This window comes from Harpia harpyja, chromosome 20, assembly GCF_026419915.1.
Source record: "Harpia harpyja isolate bHarHar1 chromosome 20, bHarHar1 primary haplotype, whole genome shotgun sequence".
Taxonomy (NCBI): domain Eukaryota; kingdom Metazoa; phylum Chordata; class Aves; order Accipitriformes; family Accipitridae; genus Harpia; species Harpia harpyja.
In genome coordinates, this window is record NC_068959.1 from 21,960,539 (window position 1) to 21,977,428 (window position 16,890).

The 16,890-nt window shown below is 49.0% G+C and overlaps 1 protein-coding gene across 4 annotated transcripts in view; it reads right to left on the reverse strand.

Annotated features, from left to right (window-relative positions):
• The window catches only part of NRG2 (neuregulin 2), a 172,723-nt gene that overhangs the window by 49,712 nt on the left and 106,121 nt on the right, over nt 1-16,890 (reverse strand). For all 4 annotated transcript variants that reach the window (XM_052816412.1, XM_052816410.1, XM_052816409.1 and 1 more), the window contains exons 2-3: nt 14,814-14,985; nt 2,611-2,729 (exon numbers count right to left, since the gene is read on the reverse strand). In XM_052816412.1, coding sequence (XP_052672372.1) covers nt 2,611-2,729; nt 14,814-14,985 — 291 coding nt within the window. The remainder of the gene's footprint in view (nt 1-2,610; nt 2,730-14,813; nt 14,986-16,890) is intronic.

A 16,890-nucleotide genomic window follows, 5' to 3' on the forward strand; every position in this document is an offset into this window, starting at 1 on the left:
CTCAGACCTTCACATCCATGGGCCTGAGTGTCTCATGTGTGAGCACCTTCTCTGCCAGCCAAGACTCAGGTGGGCTCAGGAGCCTCTGACTCTGGCCTCTGCACCCCTGGAGGGGAACAGCGTGTTGGGCTGAGGACACCTCGCTCCACGATGCTCATCTCAAGCCTCAACAGGTCAGGCCACCTCTCGCAATGCCACCTCTCTACAGGGGCACCCAGAGATGTCCCCAAACCTCGTGTCTGTACCACAAGATGTGGTGTTAGCTCAGGACTTTTTCCCAGTCCTGGATTCACCCGCCTGTATCACAGCAACATTACAGGATGTCCAACAATACTAAGTGTCAGGTCAGAAGGTGTGCTTCCAGCAGATGGTCCCAGAGCATCAGTCCCAGCCAGCCTGTGCAGGACAGGCAGATGCACCAGGTTCCCAGGGACCAGGCAGCAGTGAAGAAGCAGAATATAAAGCAGCAGAACTTACAGAAACCACAATAGCTGGAGTGAGCTTCTGGGAAAGAGGGGAAGGCTCCGAGGGAAGGCCAGCTCAAGCATCTGCTCTGATTAATTGTTATAAACTGCTAAAACTTCACAGAGCACTGTGTTGAGACTTAGCCACAATAGGACTAGTGCTAAGGAGCCTGGAGAAGAATGCAGCCAGGGACCTAAGACAGAAATACATCTGGATTCAGACAAGCAGATGCCCTGAGGAGTTTTCTACTGAAAGATACCACAGAAGGGAGCTTGCAGAAGTGAGGAAAGCTGTCAAGGTCCCAGGAAGGCCAGCAGTAAGGAAAGAGGGAGACTCCACAACTCAGCAAGTGCCTGGGCACAGATGAAGGCTGCTCAGCTCTGGGTAGCTCCAGGGGGAAGTGAAAAAAGAGTGCAAAGGGGGTGACAGAGCTGCGAAAGCCGACAGCGATCACCATCGTCTTATTTACCTTTGCAAGGGACTACAACTAGCATTCAACTGCTGTCCTGCCAGGTGACCTGCAAATAGCAGCGGCAGGGTGTGTATGCAGCTGAGAGGCGCAAGCCAAAGGCAGATTTGCAAGGCAGCTTAGAAAACAGATTAATCAAGGCACTGCCACAGCAGGGCACAGCAGGCAATCTCCTGGATCTGCAGCACCTTGCAGCCTGGAGCTCCCACTAAGAAAAGGTACAGGCCAGATCTTTGGGTCTCTTTGGTTGCTTTTCAGGTCTCAACACGTTTCTGGGCAACTCAGGTGTGTCCTCATACCCCCTGTGACCTGACTGAGAGCAACCACCCGTCCTTGCCAGACAGCATGCCTTCCTGCGGAGGAAGAATTAAACCCTGACAAATGCTGCCATTACCTGTGCATTTGGGAGGGGGCCATTCGAAGCTGTAGTGGCCTGATGTGCATTTTCCTGGTGCCGTAAGCAGCGTGCAGGATCACAGCCTTGCAGTGGAGTCACACTCTTCCTCTTGCGAAGGAAGTGCTAGTGACTGTGTAGGGTGAGCAGAGGCGGCAGACAGGGCTCTGATGGCAGGCACACGCTGCCCGTGCACGTTGCACGTGGAGGGGGCGTTGCACATGCAGCTCCCAGTCAAAACAGGAACAGTCTACATTGCGATGGGACAGCCAGAGCGTGAGTCGGAAAAAAAGGAGTGGCACTGCCTCAGTTAGCTTACTCTGGACACTTTTCCTATCGTGATTGGAAAGAAACACAGCAAAGCAGTAGGGCTAACTTCATAGACGTGAAGCACGAAGGCATGGAGGTCTGAGCACGGATGGCCTTTCTCCAGACTTTGCAAGCACTGGGTTTTTACAGGCAGAGTAACTGAGGGGGAGGCTATGTGATATTGCAGCTTCACAGAATAAAAGATTCAGGACTGCAAACGCTGCTGAGGCAGAGGTTAATAGAGAAAATAATGCCAGAAAGCAGCAGCAGAAAGCTACCTTCCTTCACATTTGACTCATGCTAATAAGAGCACAACAGAGAAACTGGATCACACCAAAGGGCTGCAGAGCACAGAGCCCAGGCTCCCGCAGTGGCCCATTGTGAATGGCAGGAGGAAGAGCTTAGGAAACAGAGCTTGTACAGTCATCCCTCCCCTAGTCGCACCCTCCCGGCTTCTGGCAACCACTGTAGGGACTTTCTGAGCTGGAGGGTGCTTCCAAACCATCATGTTAAGCAATATAATTATTATGACCAAGATAATAATAAAACCACCTAACCTCAGACTCCATCCGCTGAGTTCTAAGAGATGGAGCACACATTCTAGGATGAAAACCAGAAGCAACTTCACTCATCACAAAGCTATGGTTTAATTGCTTGTCTTCTGGTGAGTTTTGCTTCTCAGAAATTCTTTTAAAAAAGAAAACATCAAGCCCACCAGCTTTCTTTCCTCCTTTCCGCTTTTAAAAAAATACATAGACTGTAAGTTTATTTAAAATGTAACTTAACCACATTGCCAGTGACAGATAACAAAGATAAACATTTATGCTAAGCTGCATTTTTCTTATCTCCCAAGACTGTTTTACTTGATATCCTGAAAGCATGAAACAAAATACAAGACAGACCATGTGCAGAACCTCCCGCTTTCTGCTTGAATGGCCGACAGCTCGAGACATTTGCTGGCTTCTTCACTTACCACTTTTCACATTCAGGCTGCCTTTTGCGGTGTCTTTCCCTAAAACGTTCTCCGCTTCGCAGCTGTACTCCCCAGCATCTTCCAGCTTCACCTTGTTGAACTGCAGTCTGGAAATCTTTCTGTTGAAAAGTACAGCAGACATTTCTTACTCGATTGCTAACCATCCTCATGAATTGATAACCATTCCTGGCCCTGGTACGTCACCCCTTCTTGAGAGGATGTGCTGCCTGACCTCACAAGCTGAACAGGCACTCTAGCCTGGTCAGCATTTGGATGAGACCCTTCCCAGGAATCACAACCACCATGATTTTCTAAATGAACATCTCCCTCTGAACCCACTGCTCTTAGCATGTTGCCATGGTTTGGTCTGACACCTGCTCTCATTCACACAGAAAGTCTTGCGAGGCGTTGAGCCCAAGAGTCCCAGCATCCCAGCACACAGACTTTCTGCACTGGAGAAAAGCCACTTTACTGATGGACAGCGGGATCTGCCTGTGAGACAGAGATGTGGAGATGAGATGCATGTTCTGCACTTTCCTCAACAAGGAGGCTGAGCAGTCTGGTGCTTCACTGGCTGCATTCAGCAGTGCCACACACTCAAACGCAACACCCACGGGGTCGGGGGGACGCATCCCTTCCCAGCCTGCAAATCAAAACCCTGTGGTTTGACCTACACCGCTACCTTGTAGCTTTATCCAGGCCAACAAATAGGGCAAACACTTTGTCTCCCCCAAATACAAACACTCCAGTGTACTAACAAACAAACATGTGGGGCTGAAATGCACACAATTATCTTATCAGCCAGAAGTGCCTAGAAAGAGCAGAAGATGATGTACCTGATGATTGCTGGTGTCACCAAACAACCTGTGCTGCGTGCTTCATGGGGGAGGGAGCCGCTCTGCAGCAGAGCTGCAGAGCTCTGCGGCACTACGGGGAAGATGAGCATCACCTTTCCCATCGGCTATGACTGACGTCTCATTCTCTGGGATGGCTCTCTGACTAACAGGCAAAACCTTTTGTTGCCTGGTTTAACAGAGATCTATAGGAGCCTTCACCACACACTGAATACCACTTGTGACCACAGTGGGACTCCCACATTAGGCCCTCTGTTTCACTACATTTCCTTCCATTTTAGCCATTTTATCAAAAACCATCCTGTGTACTCTTCTCGTGAGAACATCTCTCTGCTTTCTACCCCACGCTTTTATCTCAGGTCTGTGTCATACAGTCACTTTATTTAGAGACTTGGAAACACTGCCAGCTTTAGAAAGAGGTCCCAGTGGCCTATGTTGCTGAAGGCAAATAAAATTCCTTTTATGTGGAAAATAATCATTAGCTTTGGACATATTTGCAATGTTACATGTGCCATTTGAGAAGGACTTTTCTTTGGGCTGTGCAAATCATTGTCCATAGGAAGTCCTTCACAGAAGCACACTGGCATCTTTTTAACACCCTGACATGCTGTTCTACTGGGAGGCACGGCGCAAGGACACAGCATGAACATCTCACTAGTTATATTAGTAAATTAAAAGCACTTGGAGACAACTTGGTACAGCTCCCAGGATACAGGCGCTGCCCTGTTTTACAGGATGCGGTCGAGTGTTCAATTGCACGAGTTTAGGCCCCATGTGGAGCAATTTTTAAATGAATGTTGACAGTATGCAAAGATCTCTTGAATCCCTTTAATCCCAGGTCTCCCCTAATCCACTGTGCGAAGCCAGTTATTTTGGCCAACAGGTTCCAACATGGGTGCCTAAAAAAGCAGGCTGATTCAGTGGTGCAAAGCTGCCTTGAATCCCAGTGCTGTGCACTTCTAGTTTTCCCAGGTCTCTTAGAGCAACCTGTGACAGTCCTGGGCATCATGGTCCTCGCTGCTGTGATGCCTTAGGAGTCAAGCAGCATCCAAGAGACAGCAAAGCATTTAAGGGCCTCCAGGGCCTGTTGCTGCCCTGTGGCAGTTGGGTTCTGCATCTTGCTGGGGAGGTACGATGGGCACCTGATAAAGGGGGTTGGCCCTGTTGGGCTGTAGTGCCCAGTCCAGGACCACATTCCCCACTGCCTCCACAGAGGCAGGTGTAGGAACACTCAGCAAAGGGGCGAGGTGGGCTCCTGGTATTACTGCACGCAGCTCCAACAAGACTGCCCCCAGCACAGCACAGCCATTACTTTCACTCAGCTGTCTCAACCCTCATTGACAGAATACACCATTTGTTTTATAAACCATCCCTGTGACAGGCTTGTAGCTATTGCCGCAACGCAAAGCAAAAAGGCAGGCAGCACGTGTTGAAAGCAGCTTGGAAGAGCGAGGCTCTAACTCAAAGTTGTGTAGAAAACACCACCCTCGCACACCAGCATGCTGAGGCTATCTGCCAATGCAGAGCTGAAAGCATTAACGAACACACTGCCTTCGGCTGCCGGAGGACAGATATTCTAATGCTAATTGGCTGCATTGCAATCTCATATGCGCAGCACATTTCACTGTGTGTAGTAGCTGGAAAAATCCACTACAGCATTAGAATATCACCTATGTACGTGATCTTTTACAGATAAAGGGGTTTAAGTCCCAAAGATAAAAATTAGTAAGTTATTAGTGACACAAAAGGCTAATGAAATGGTGGCACACTTGACAGATTCATCTCCAAGAACAGGATGAGAGACATTTGGTCTTTTACCTGGAACTGGAGAGGACTGTGAGCAGAATAGAAAGCAATGTTGGTATTTATAGCATATGGGCATCAAGGTGAAACCAAAGAGGATTATTTTGTTTTAATGCACAAGACTGTTGTACTGTCAGAAGAGCTTATTTTTATCTTCCATCACAGTTTGTTGAAATTCTCCTGGATTGCAAGATCCCCTTGAAAAATCAAGAGCTTTTTCTTGCTTTCATACCCCAGACCAATGGTATAGCTATTCTTGGTCTCCACACTGTGCTGTATAATGTCAGGTAACAGACTTGGGGGAGAGAGATGAAGGGTACAGATGAGGATCAGTTTTAATGTGGAGCATAGCCACAGTAAAGAGAATTTCCCTATTCCAGTAAGCACTGAAATAGCCAGAGAGATACCTCGTTCCACAGCATTAGTCATGGGCCTTTTAATTCACGTGGGTAATGCCTGTGCACTAGAAGAACTGAACTGAAGGATGTAAAAGAGACTAGACCTTGCTTGATCTCTCTTTGGCAAAGACAAAGATGACCAGCCTGTCTCTGTTCTATTTTGCTATCTCCAAGTGCTACTGAAATATCTCGAAACTGCCTAGGGAATTGGTTTTTCAAGTTTGTGTTCTTCTTCCTGCTGCCCCCGAGGGCAGGTACTTTGTTCACTTGAGGGCTGAGGCGTGTTTTTACAGAAATACCAAATAGTAGCATACGAGGAATTACATCGTGCGCAGGAGTTTTGTATCAAGTCCCCTGCTGCCCTTCTGGGCAGCGTGTCTCTTGGGGACACCAGCCCCTGGGAAAGCCCTACCACGTTAGTTCACAAGGGTGCCTGGCTGCCAGACGATGCCATTCTTCTGGAGGAAGGCGCTGCCCCAGGCTGTTTGTTCAGTGAAAGGGCCAGGGTCACTGACAGATCCCATCATTTCACTGCAGTGCAACTCTGTTGACACTTCTTTACCCCAGGGGAAAATCTGCCTCATTGTCTTTTCTGACCCTCAGCACATATGACTTAGCCACACGCTAATTATCTCCTGTAGTGCCAGAGGAGGAATAAGCCATGGGGAATATGTTGTCTGCAAGCTCTGGGGGATAGGATTCACAAGGAGACCTTCAGCCTGGCCAGAAGAAGATCCACCAAAATACCTTTCTGGCCAAGAGAAAAGAGTCCCCCAGAGGGAAGTTTGGACCGATGAGTAAATCACCCTCTGCAGTGCCAATCTCCGGACTACAATGGGAAACAGGGAAATCAGCCCTTGGCCGGGACCTACACAAAGATCCTGGCAAATTCTGGCCGGGAAGGATAGCCTCATCTGCTGTAATTTAGACATCTCAGGGTTAGACATCTAAATGTGAGCTTGGGCCCTGAGGCCTCCAGTATAGTCAGAGGAAAAGAAACAAGCACTTCATCTCAGCCAAGGAGGAACTTTTCATGACAGGAGTCATGTTCCCACCAGCACTTTGGGCAAGCTTGAATCATTTTTCTCCTCTTACCTACTGCCAAGTGGAAATGGGACCGTCTTCCCAGGTCATCTCCTCACAAAGCCATTCATCTCAGAGCATGTGAGCAGGAGAGCAGCTGCCACGAGCTGCGTCTGAGACACCTACGTTTCACTGAGGACTCAGTGTTCCCTGTGTGAGTTCAGCTGCTTCTGTATCATTCAGGACAAAAATAGTTCTAAGATTACTACTGCTGTAGTATTTTATTAGTCTTCTAAAAATAGGGTAGCTAACACATAAGTAATAAAGAAGTCAAGGAATCAGCTGATTAAGAGAATTTGAAGACTACACCACCATATGTGGCCCCTAAATTGTCAATGAAGAACACTGCACATAGTAAACTCACCTGAGATGCTAGGAAAAGGAAATTCCCAAACATGACCCTTGCAAAGGACACACTGAATACACTGCTGTGGTTACCTATTAACTCCATTCCTCTCTGTTTGCACAGACAGCCACTGGCAGGAAGCACACCAATATTGCAGAGAGCAGAAAGGCCAGCAATTGCTGTAACGTGTACTGCTTACACTCCTGCCAAAGATTTAATTGGTGCCTGTGTGCTGTCCTGGCACTCTGCTCAGTGGTGCATTTGCCCTGAGAGAGCAGGTTAATGATTGGCAAGAAGATTCAGAATATTCAATTCTTCAGCTTACAGTCAAGAAGTGTTGTCCAGCAACCATCAAACATCAGGCAGCCCCACTGGCTGGAGCAGGGGCTCTCAGTGCCCTGGCCTCAGGGAACACACTCATCTTCTCCAGCACACAGTGGGATAAAATCAGGTAGAAGAGATCACTGCAATGCAAAGCAGAGTGGGGATGGCCGTGGCAAAGCACCTCTGTCCAGCAGGGCAGAAGTGGCAGCCAGGAGCATCCTCTCCCCTGCACAGCCAGATGGAAACCACCCCAACCTCTTCCTTACCCTTCAATTACAGAGCAGCACAGCAGAGCTGGGCAAGCCGGCTGTGCCTTGCAGTGCTTGAGAAAAACAAGTGGCCCTATGTTGGCTGCTATGCACTCTAGGGCATGATCTGGCTAGCTCAGGATTAGCTACAGAAACAGCAAATGGAAATGGGAAAAAAAAATGCCCTCAAGCAAAGCAATCAAATAAGAGGGGTAAGGACAGGAAGGTTCGGAGTTTTCAGCTTGGCCATCATTCCTTTTGCAGTGGGCAAAGTCCTCCTTCCTCCTCCTCTCACACCATCATCTGCCCCACTCAGTGTTTGACCTGCTGGGACTGTGGGAGAAGCAGGTGTGGAAGACAGCTAATGTCTTTGCAGGTGCCCAGGACAGGATTAACCATCCCCTGTCCCCCTCTGCCTGCTCTGTCCTACCCCTGTCCCCCAACATTAAAGTGCTGTTCTAACCTGAAAAGCAGATTTGCCCCTTCTCTGCTCAGCAGTGCTGTTGTCTTTCTGTGCCCAGGCTTGGGACAGGCTGATTTTAAAAGGAAGATTTGACCAGTCCTCGCTCTGCAGAGCTGACACTGACACTGGTCTCTGAGTGAGAGCTGGAGTCCCTTCTGGGTCACGCAGTGTCAACAAAAGGGGAAAAGATCAATAAGGACGCTCCAAAGAGCAGGGTCACTTGTGCAACCCCCCTCCATCCTCAAATTCAGCCTGGGGCCGGATCGCTGAATTGCCACGGATGTTCCTGCAATGGGAAGAGGTGTAGGGCAACAGAGGCAACGTAATGCAACCACATACCAGTCCCTGGAGTGGACTTTGTGGCCGCTCTGTTGAGAGGCAAACCCCTGTCTGCTGCTGCTCTTTGTGCCAGGCAAGTCTGTGGCAGTTGCCAGGGTGTGAAATCAATAAATACGTAAAAGCTGAGTTTTGGGTTAAGGATGATGCACAGACCTGATGTCAGTGCAGGGTCCCTTGTACTACTTGTCCTGGAATTCAAGGCAATTGATCCATCCCACGAATGTTTCTTCCAGCCCCAATGCCAGGGTTTGATTTTCTTTGAGAAACTGTAGATCCTGGAGCAGTACTCTGAGGCCAGCGCAGAGCCGGTTCTTTCCGTGCTTACTGTGGTAGCTCACAGGAGCACGCTAGCAGCCTCCCAACTGCCTGTGACCTCCCAGCACCAACTGCGGAACAGATACCTCCCCGTCCTAAAGAGTGTATGACCTCAATACAGACAAGGCACCCCTGGTAGGTGTGCAGCCAGAACACTGTGCAGAGGTCTCACTGTCTCAGTAACCAAACCACAAGCTCGTTCTGTAGCAGGGAGGGGAAGAGAGGGTCAATGTTGCTGAGGAGAAGGCACAGAGGTCCTGGTTTGGAAGTGTATCACATGTTAGATGGAGGCTGACATACTGGGCAAATCAGAGGCAGGACCAAAACTTCAGGGATTGCCAGAAGCAGGGGAGGAAGGCCTGAGAGGGCCTTTAAAGCAAAGCCAATTAATTTTAAAGAAACAGGGGAGAAGGAGAGGGAGGTGCCATACTAAAAGCAGCTGTCTGGGGGGGAGCCCTGTGCAGAGCACAGGAATGGAGATGAGCAGAGCCAGGCTGCAAATACTCAGATCAGGAAAAAGCATTTGTGGGAAGAAAGGTCATGAGAAAGGGATGGCGCCTTCAGATGGACAGAGAACTACCCCTCCAAAACCTCTTCGAAACACACCACCATGGTGGTACACAGGGTTGTGCAAGAGATTCAGTTACAGTTTGGGGGCTCCTTTCTGAGTTTGGAGCCTTTGGGATGCATGTCATTCTTTTCTTCCTAAGTCATTTTTCTGCAACTGGTACGCGTCACAGATCTTCACCAGTGCCTGATCCATGAAGTATAAGGGGGACCTGGCAAATTCATGCCTGTAGGTATATAATGTGCTGTCCCAGATGAACTGCCTGCAGCCTCAGCCCTCACCCCAGCCCTCCTCCCCCAAGGCAAAGCATTTTAACTTAAACTGGATGAATGGTATTTCAGCTCATGTCTCAATGAGTGAGTGCTTCAACCTAATCTGTGACATTTTGCAACCACAGTGGGCTAAGGTCTGCAGGGAGAGATTTTTTATTTTTTTTAAGCAGCCAACATCACTGGAAAACCACACGAAATTTCAGGCACTCCTTCCACCTCTAAGTCTGCACACACCAGTTGAAGCATCCCAGCATCTGACCGTAACTTGTTAGCCACTATAACTCAGTCAAGTTTGATTAAATGCCCATTCCCTGAATCTCTTAGGAGTCCCAACTTGCTAAGTTTGTGGATTGTTCTAGCTTAAGACCCAACTGCTTCTCCTTTCAGTTCTCAAATTCCCTGGTTCAGTCCCAGGTGCATTGGCCAAGATGATGTCCATCATCTCCTTTAAAACAACAAACAGACAAACAAAGGAGATGCTCTCCTTCACAGCACCACCACCCACCCACCCCCAATAAAGTGCCTTCAGCAGCTAAAACCAAATCCCAAATATCGGAGACTTATAATGACATCGTGAGAGTTAGCAAGGCAGAAGCTCCCCTGGTGATTATAACAACACCGGTGCTTGAGAAGAGTCTTAGCTTCAAGGCATCTGGAATTGCTCTTGCAAGATCCATTGTCAAATGAGCTTTTTCCTTTGTTTAAAAATGTCAGCCTGAAGACCCCTGCCAGAGTGGTGGTATAGCCTGCTTGGGTTCACTCTGGCTCCCACAAGGCTTCAACAGTTCTCTTTGCCCCTCCTTGTCTCCAGGCTTAATTAGGAAATCATTTATCTTTATTGGCACTCTCTTTCCCCTGCTGCTTTGGCATTATTATTTTTTTTTGCCTTCATTCCAGAGCAGTGAGCTGGACAGGGAAGACCACAGCCCCATTCATTGTGGGTGGGGAATAATCTACAGCAGGGAGCTCTACAAGGAAGACCCCAGCAATGAATCTGCCCCAGCTAGCATCGCCTGAGGGACTACTGTACAGAAACAGGAGAGGAGGGTATCCCTTGGCTCCACTTACAGGCTAACAATAGGGATTCCTGGTGATACTGAAAGTAGGACACTACTCCCAAGGGATGTCATATGGTCAGCCTGTCCCAAACTGAACCACCAACCCTCTCCAATCTAATGATACGCCTACTTCATCACCCCAGCAATTTCCCTTGGTAAAAGAGCACACAAAGAGAAGAGGCTGTGAGGACAGCCACAGCTAGGAGACTACCAGGCTCCTGGACCCCCTCTGACTCCAGCTGAAGATCTACGTGTCTCAGGGCTGAGCCCTGAGCACAGCCTGAAGTGGGGTAGGTTCTCTACACCTCCTCAAACAGAAACTCCCTTGGCTTTCTCCACAACTGGCATTTGACCATTTGCCAGGACAGTCAGAGAGTCAAAACCCAACCTTAACTTCTTGGGAGCCAGCAGCCTCAAGCAGATCTCAGACGCACTCAGGAGAAAACGGTATTGCTTTGGCAGCTCAGAGGGAGAGCCACTCACTACGCTGTACTTCACTACTGCATGCAATTCTTTCTGGGTAATTTCTCTAGGTTCCCCATCAACTGTGTTTTATTTAAATTGAGCTGGAGATAAAACTCCAGCCAATAATTTCTTCTACCTTAAAGAGAAGTTTCCTCTTCGTGCAAGCCAGGCTTGCCCCAGCCTGTTACTAATTACAGATGGAACATGCAGTTCAGAAAGGAGGAATCAGAATTGTTCCCCTCCCTCCAGCAAATATCCATTGAAAAATAAATGACTCCTTTGCCTGATGGCACCAGAAGTTTTGCCGGTAAGTTTAAAAAACAAGAGGGAAGATGATTGATGGAAAAGCTGAAGAGCTGACATGCAGTTAACTGCTCCTCTCCTCCTTACAATATATACTTCCCTTATTTTCAAAGAAATCTCCTACTCTGGGAGGGCCAGTGGGATCAGATGAAAACTTGATCACAAAAAAAAAGGGCTCCAGTCACACTTTCTAGTTAGAGATCTCAAGGCTCTTTAAACACACAGGGAGGAAAGCCAGGCACAGAAGAGTAGAGAAATGAGTCACAGAGGGCAACCACGTTCTTCTTGTCTCCCATCCTAATCCTGTGCATGTTGTTTAAGGACCGCAGAGTTGCAGACAAAGAAAGAGTCCAACGCAGAGCTTTGCCCAGCTCTGCCGGGGACTTGCAGGGCCAAGTGAAACACTATGGACAACATCTCCACATCCTGGCAGGGCTTGCTTTGCCTGGCTCCAGCAGACAACTGTATTAGGTCTTTGGATCAAACTTTTAAAGAAATGATCCTGTGCACGTGGCCAGGTGCTGCATAGGCTGTGACACTTTTTACCTTGTGCACTTTCTCTGTGAGAGTCCCTCCCCAGTGTTCTATTTCTAGCCCTCTGGAAACCCCACTCCACTCTGAACTGAAAGGAAGAGCAGAGGATTAGCTGGAGACCAGTGTTATCTCTAAGTGGAGCCAGATGTATAAACCCCACTATTTTTTAGTTTATCACCATAGAGTAAGACTTCCTTTCTGAGCTTTACAGTTTTGGATGCTTATCCTTGCCTAGAGTCCTCTCCTATCATGCTGGAAGTAATGATGTACACCCATATCCCATGTCCAGTTTTGGGTCCCTCTACTAAACTCAGCCCCCCTAGCTACTTAATGGAGATATGCAAAGTCATGAGGGCTCCCTCGATCCTCAGCCTGCATGCACAGAGCAATTTTTAATGTTTCTTGCATGCAGTCAAGACCAGAAGGAGGCAGGTCCAATGCCAGTGAGCACTCCGCCCTCGAGGTGTTTTCAAGCACTGAGATCTAGCGAGCCCAGTGGAGGGGAGAGCCTGAAAGCTGCGGCTGGCGGACCGGGTGTGCACAGGCCCATCCAGGTCTGCTTGGAGAAGTGTTCCTGCACTGCTGACTGTTCAACAACAAGGGGCAAATGGTCAACAAGGGGTTATCATCTCAGAGCTGTCCCAGCTCGATAGCTGCTTGAGTCGAGTCTCCATAACCAGGCCCCAGCCCCAGACAGGCAACCTCTCCACTTAATGGCATGTTTTAATGGCAGCAGGGAGCAGGAGCAGGGATGGGAAGCAATTCTGGGGGCAGATCAGTGGGGGATGCTTTGGGCTCACACCTTTGCTGCTGAGGGAGCCTCAGACACAGGAAGAGGCAGGTGCTCAGCTTTCTTTAAAATGTTTATCCTTGGGCTTATTCTGCCAGCAGGAAGAACTTCTAGCACGCACATGTCTTTGGCCTGTCACTGGCAGGCTGTGAGCCAACGTGTTGCCATGGAAACTGGTAAATGCAAAATTATGACTTGACAGCAGTGTCCTGAGGAAAGAGGATCAACCTTCTTCCATATGTTTATGTCCCTGACCCAGGGAGTGCGTGCCTGCCCTGCACCACTGTGGGTGGGATACCATCCTGTCACAGCTTCGTGCTGGCCGTGGGGTGCCAGGAGGCAAGGAAGGACTATGATCTCTGGGACCACAGCAGGGAAATGCTGCAAGAGGCGCCTCTTACCATCGCCAGGATCGCTCCCCAGAGAATTTTGCTGGGTGTTTGGTCTGGGGTTGATTTCTCTCTAGCTCTGACAGAAATAGCTCCCCAACATCCCTGCAAGATCCCAGTGCCAGCGAGCTCAAGGTCCTACAAGCTGCCTGCCCGCAGGGATGCAGTGTCCACACGAGTTGGACCGGCAGGCTTCCCCTGCTGGGCTGCAGTGGGTGGTGCACACATTCCTCCAGGGCATCCCAGCGCCAGTACCCATTGGTACACACTGAGGCCATGAGGCGGACAAGGGCCACAGAAATACTGAGGGCGACAGAGCAAAGAGGAAGGCACAGTTCTGCCCTACCTCTGCTGCCTGCAAGCCCAGACAGCCCTTCCTGAGCAGACGGCATCCACTAGATATGAGCCAGTTTTCCTGGATACGCCGGTGTTTCTAGCCTAAGCCTTCCACTGACCACCTCTCTGCCTCATCCTAAACCAGCCACGAATCCTACAGTTATTACAAAGGAGGTCAACCATTTTGGGCGTGACTTTGAAATCAAAACCAACAGGACTGAAATTAAATTAGAGCAATTGACAATGGCCCATTCAAGTACTAACCGATTTTTCTAACTGATTTTTTAGTGGCTTCTATCCATAATGAGAAGAGCTGAGCTATTTTTCACACACTCAGACATAACCTATGTTAGCAAAGAATCAGTTTCAAGTTTTCCAATGGGTTGGGCAGTTGGAAGCTGACTGGTTAGGTTGCTGGCTAGGTCAGGATATATGCATGTAAGCATAGTCACAATTATGGGACAATTTTAAGATACATCCTATGTAAACATTTGGCCTTGAAAAATATCAACATGGAACCATTTAAATCAATTCCCAGTGAGAACCCCTTAGTTTAGTCACTGGGGCCTATTTCTCCTGGTGTTTTTGCACTGCCTGAATGAGGCATTACCTAGGATGACACTCGCTGACAGCAGCTGCCTGAGAGCTTCGCTGCGTGGGGAGTTTGGGGCAGCCACGATGGAGCTTGCCCTGGGTGCAGCGATGGAAGTTCTTGTGTGAGACAAGGCCTTGGCAGGTGACTACGGGCCCTAATCAGACAGTATCGTGATGTGCTCTTGTATCCTTGCAGTTGCCTTAGATTCTTTCAAGTCCACCTAAATTCAGGAGAGAACAGAGTGATTCTTCCCATATTTATGCAGGCCCACTGTTGGCTGGTGGGGCAACTGTTGAGTTTGGATAGCTTCTGCATTAAAAACCCCTAATTGCAAAGCAGGATTCACCACAGGTAACCTGAGCTGCCTACAACCAGTCTACAGCTAGCAGGGAAAGTTATCTCCCCAGGTCACTGCACACCCCTCTCAGATATCCAATGACACAGTTACCCAAGGAGAGCCCCATCTACAAATCCAACATCTATCCTGTGCATGCCTTGCTCCTCTCTCTCCACTACTCTCTGAGGAAACTGGGAATCTTGCTCACTCTCCCATGCATGGTAAATGGGCTGTGCATGGTCCTGTGACTCCGAGGAAGCATCTCAGTATTGCTCAGCACTGACTTGGAGAGCACAGCACCACTTCTAGCCAGACAGTCCCCCGGACCCCGACACTCAGTGTTATTAGTGAGCAGAGGCAGAGCAGCCACATAGCATACTTACTTCCCATTCCCATACTTGATCCGGATATCTTTGCTCTTCTTCAGCTCTTTGCCATCTTTAAACCACTTGTAGGATGGCTGAGGGTTTCCAGCGGTCGCCTCACATTTCAGTGAAATCTTTTCACCAACATGAACGTTTGGGCTTTTCAGTTTCTTCAGTTTGGGAGGGACAGCTACAAAAAGAGAAACCAGACAATGTGAAACTTGCCTCTTTCAGAGGCTGCGCACAAGCAATGTGAGCCCACCGAGCCCCCTCCCCTGGGAAAAGCGCTTGCCCCTGCTGCCCCGTGATGGCTGGGGAGGGGCTGCACGCCAGCTTGGCTCCCCAGGTTTTACCAGCACACAGGCAGGGAAGGATCATGGGGTCAGAAACATCCACATGGGGAACAGAGGCATCCCCCGGGTCTGGCTCACTCTTTTCTCTGCTCCATGTGACCAGCCTCGACTGCTCCACGGCCGCCCTTACTCACAGAGGCAGGACCCGCGTGTCTCTCTGCTCTCCCGGCTCTCCCACCAGGCCAGAGCCAGGGGTGCAGGAGCTCACGCTCTTCCGAGACTATTTTTCCCTGCATCCTGCCTTCGCTGCCGATGATTACCAACACCTACATGACCTCTGCTGCTGCCGACAGGCATGCTGCCAATCCCACAGCCCCACCAACCACAGCCAGAGCGTTTCACTGCAGAAGGAGCAGGGGCAGGTCACGGAGAGCAGTCCCGGTCCCCTAGCAGTGTGTGCCACAGATGCTCCGTGCCTGCTGCTAAGACAGACGGTCATTCAGCATGACAGCGTCAGCAGCAGAGCAATAGCCGCTGAGAGGGGCTGCAATGAAAACCTGCGCATATAAAGGATGAGAAGGGAAGGGACAGCTATTCTTCAGGTTGCAGTTAGAAAAGTGAAAGAATAAAGCTATTTAAAATGGTCAGCAGCCTTTCCAGTCTGAAGCCTGGCTCTGCATGTGAGCTTTCCCGGGTGTTTCAGAGAGGTGATTTTACCATGCACCTGGAACATCAGGCAGAGAGGGAGACACTTCTTATCAATCTCTGCCAGGCTTTATATTACAACTGACATGAAAGGATTAGCAGACTTGCAATTTTTCTTTCAACTGACAGCTCTGCACTCTTCTAGCTCCCTTTTTTCATTCTCAGTGTTAACCTTAAAAAAGAAAATAGCAAGTTGCCAGTTTTGCCTTAAGAATATTGGTAACAATGGTTTCCACTTGTCTAAGATGTGTTACAGATAAAGTATTTCCTCTGTCTAATAGGCAGAAGCCATCTTTTAATTGCCTAGTGCATTCTGATCTTGCGATACGGAAGAGTAATCAAAGGAGGAGGAACTGGATGGGTTTCATTAGAGCAATCACTATTTTATAGACCTTTGTAAGTCTCCACTCATTCTTTATGCCAAGCTAAGTTACCACAGGTTGGTTTTATTTACAGACTGTTTTCACTGAAAGTGATCTTATACAAAATAAAAAGCACAACAATCATCAGGCATATACTCCTGTGGTAGGAAACTCTGAGGACTCTCTTACTCTTTTGTTTTATGTGCGAGGGCATGAGAAGCTAAATTGTCCTTAATCAAAAAGATACAACATGGACAGAAATTGAACAGTTCAGGGTAACACAAATTGGCTGGGCAATGCTCACAGTGCCTGAAAGGCAAACCCAGAGATGTCTGCGACTGTGAGAGGAGAGGTGCCTGGCAGCACGTGGGTGGGTAACACAGCAGATCTGGTCCCAAGCATGCCAGACTTTCTGCTGACTCTGAGCTGCACAGCTATGCTGGCACCAAGGCACAGAAGCAAACCGAAGATCCAGGAGTGCAAAGGAAGCATGTTTAGTACACCAAGGAAAAAAGAATAAACTCCACCAAATATTCTTCCTGTTATTTTTGCGCACCCAAGCCTGCTGCAGGCTTCCTAGAAACCTGTGCCACAGGCAACAGGAGGGGAGGGCTGCACACGTGCTAATGGGGCAGGGACAGCACAAAAAATGGCTCGGACAGCTGCAGGCAATTGCTTCAGGTTGCACACTGATGTCTTGCACTGCTTCCCAGGTCACTGTGCTTTGGCACAAAC